Source organism: Brassica napus, chromosome C7 (assembly GCF_020379485.1).
Source record: "Brassica napus cultivar Da-Ae chromosome C7, Da-Ae, whole genome shotgun sequence".
NCBI classification, from domain to species: Eukaryota; Viridiplantae; Streptophyta; class Magnoliopsida; order Brassicales; family Brassicaceae; genus Brassica; species Brassica napus.
The window spans coordinates 28,787,254-28,790,037 of NC_063450.1; the positions used below are offsets into that span (position 1 = coordinate 28,787,254).

General features: G+C 35.0%; 1 protein-coding gene across 1 annotated transcript; it reads left to right on the top strand.

The window, feature by feature from the left end:
* The first annotated feature begins 583 nt into the window (after positions 1–583).
* Positions 584–2,572, top strand: LOC106390322 (serine carboxypeptidase-like 11). The gene is made up of 3 exons (XM_013830761.3): positions 584–855; positions 995–1,137; positions 1,378–2,572. Exons 1-3 carry the CDS (start codon positions 725–727, stop codon positions 1,383–1,385), a joined length of 282 nt encoding a protein of 93 aa, XP_013686215.1. The 5' UTR covers positions 584–724; the 3' UTR covers positions 1,386–2,572.
* The last annotated feature ends 212 nt before the right edge of the window (positions 2,573–2,784 follow it).

Genomic DNA, 2,784 nt, shown 5'->3' on the forward strand with positions numbered 1-2,784 from the left:
TTAAGCAAATTATATTTATTAACATATATGTATATATTTAAGATTATAATCATGGAAATTTTTTTAATCTATTTCTTTTGGTTGAAATATCTAAATCAAATTCTATAAAATTAAGAGAATTTTTTTTTAGGTATATAACTATCAAAACATAAAACAAATAATATTTATAATATTTGTCGATATTAAAAAGAAGCTAATCGTATTGTGATTATAAAATTACAATTTTGAAAAATAAAACTGCATAAAAATTGAAAGAATTGTTTTAGTAATAAAAATTATAAAATTACAAAAATATAAGCAAAAATGACATTTCGAAAATTGTAAAATATTATCGATTTATACTATTATCTTATTTATTGTTATGTTAATGATGATCTATGATTTATTATCATATTATAAAAAAAGTAAAAAAAAAATCATCATTGAATATAAACGTCCCCTTCACAATTAGTTTCAATATATGTCATCATTGTTAATATGTCATGTCATTATTGTTAGTATGTCATTTTTTTTTCAAAATTACTGTATTGATCACTTTTCAATAATGTTTAGGGATTATTAGTTTTTAACAGCTGCACACTGACCACATGAACTAAAACTGTTGCTCATTTATGTCATTATTCACGGTGATGAATGGTTGCTACCTATATAGATCCCTTTTAACCCGTAAAAGACTCGATACTTTTTGAACACAAAAGACTCAATATTTAGAATTTTAAAAAGAATGAGTTTGACGCTAAAGCTTCTGTTTCTGGTTCTACTTCTTTTTGTCTCGAGTCATCATGTTGATTCTGGCTCTATCGTCAAGTTTCTTCCCGGTTTTGAAGGTCCTCTTCCTTTTGAGCTTGAAACGGGGTTTGTAAAATGTTTATTTTTCCTTTTTACCAATGTATAATATATGAAAAAGAATAATAATAATATACTCTGACCAAAATAATAATAATACGTGTGTTTGAGTTTGGAATTAGTAATTTGCTATTCTTGTAAACGAAAGGTACATCGGTATTGGTGAGGAAGAGGATATACAATTGTTCTACTACATCAAATCTGAGAATAATCCAATAGAAGATCCTCTTCTTATTTGGTTAAATGGTGGACCTGGATGCTCTTCTCTCCTAGGACTTCTTTTTGAGAAGGGTAAAATCTATAAAATATATTCATTTTATATCATCATTTTCAATGGTTTTTCTTAAAGTGGTAAGAAACCAAAAATAGGACCTCTGGCTTTTAAGTTCGAGGTTTGCAATGGAAATCTCGCTTTTTAGGTCTCTACAACATATTCATGGACACATGTAATGATGGAAAGTACGTTCATATGTCGATCATAAACCCAATGATCTATTTTGATACTTTTCGTAATCTTCATCACATTTTCAGGTGGCTAACATACTATTCTTGGATCAACCTGTTGGATCTGGCTTCTCCTACTCAAGAACTCCACTTGATAAAACTAGTGACACAAATGAAGTTAAGATGATCCATGAGTTTCTTCAAAAGGTAATAATAATATGGCAAACTTGAGTGTCTTCTGAAAGCCCTTGTATGTCTTGTAATCGGTGGCAGATCCGGAAACAATTATGAGTCAGGTCAGATTTTATTAACTACAAAAGAACTTAGGCTGAAATTTGTAACTTTAGCTAACCGGAAGAAAAATCTAGCTTCTCTCTCCTTTTTCCTCTGTTCTCTCTCTAGGATCTTTCACAGAGGAGAAGTTGAAGAAAAGAAGCGTTGCGCTGGTTCCTTTCCGGCGACTCATCGCCCGTGGTTGGGCCCCTTCCGGCGTAGCATCTTCTCTAGATGGTCGGCCGGCTTTTGGATCTGGAGTCCGCGCTTTCTTCTCCGGCGTAGGACTTCCGGTTCAGGTTTTTCCGGTTACGGTCTCATCCGGCCGGATCTCAGTCTTCGGCGTTGCATCTATCTCGGTGAACGTCCGGCTTTTGCTTCTGGCGCCCTCACCTTCTTCTCCGGTGTTGGACGGCCGGCTTTTGTCTCCGTGTCACGCTCCTCCTTGGTGGTGATGGCGGCCTTTTATCGGGTCTTCCCGATTATGGTTTAAATCTACGGTTATGTGGTTTCCTTGGTCCTATCGATTCTCTTTCCTTTTATCCGTTTGATTACGGTTAAGGGATCGATTGATGGCGATTGTGTTTTCGAAGCGTAGATCCTCTGAGCGCCCTGGATTTCAGCGAAGACCGTTCTGGATGGACGGTTTTTTCTCCGTTAAGGCTCTGTTTCGTCGGAGTTCCTTCCAGCCGCTTCAGTTTCGCCGGAGGATGACAGCTCTCCATCGTCTTGACGCGTGTCCAGTGGTTGCTGGGCAACCGAACACGTGGTGGACGCGGTTGGCTTTCTTCTTCAACGGGGTACCTCTTTGGGCTTTGGGCTCAAAGTGTCTGTTTGGGTTGGGCCTTTGCGTTGGGCCTTTTGTTAAGTTTTTTTTGGCCCGTAGATTGGACTTTGTACTTTCTTGTAGGGCTTGTTCCTGTTGGACTTGATCTATTAATAAAATTCCAGTGGAAAAAAAAAAAGCTAACCGGAAAACACAATAGTTTATAATATTTATACTTATCTTTATTGTATTGCATCTATAAATATATAGTAAATTTTTAACAGAACAAAATCATTGGACAAAAACTTCATGAAAAACTGAAAAGCTTATAAAAAAGTTTTCTATAGCAGTTATTGATAATTTGGCACGAGCCAAAATTTAATTTACATAAAATTGGTGAAATATGTAAAGAAAAATTAGAAAAATAAATTTATAGAAAAGAGATTTTACTCTTA

Coding starts and splice junctions, on each gene's coding strand:
- LOC106390322 (XM_013830761.3), top strand. CDS start 725: ATGAGTTTGACGCTAAAGCTTCTGTTTCTGGTTCTACTTCTTTTTGTC. Junction 856..994: donor CCTTTTGAGCTTGAAACGGG/GTTTGTAAAATG, acceptor TGTAAACGAAAG/GTACATCGGTATTGGTGAGG.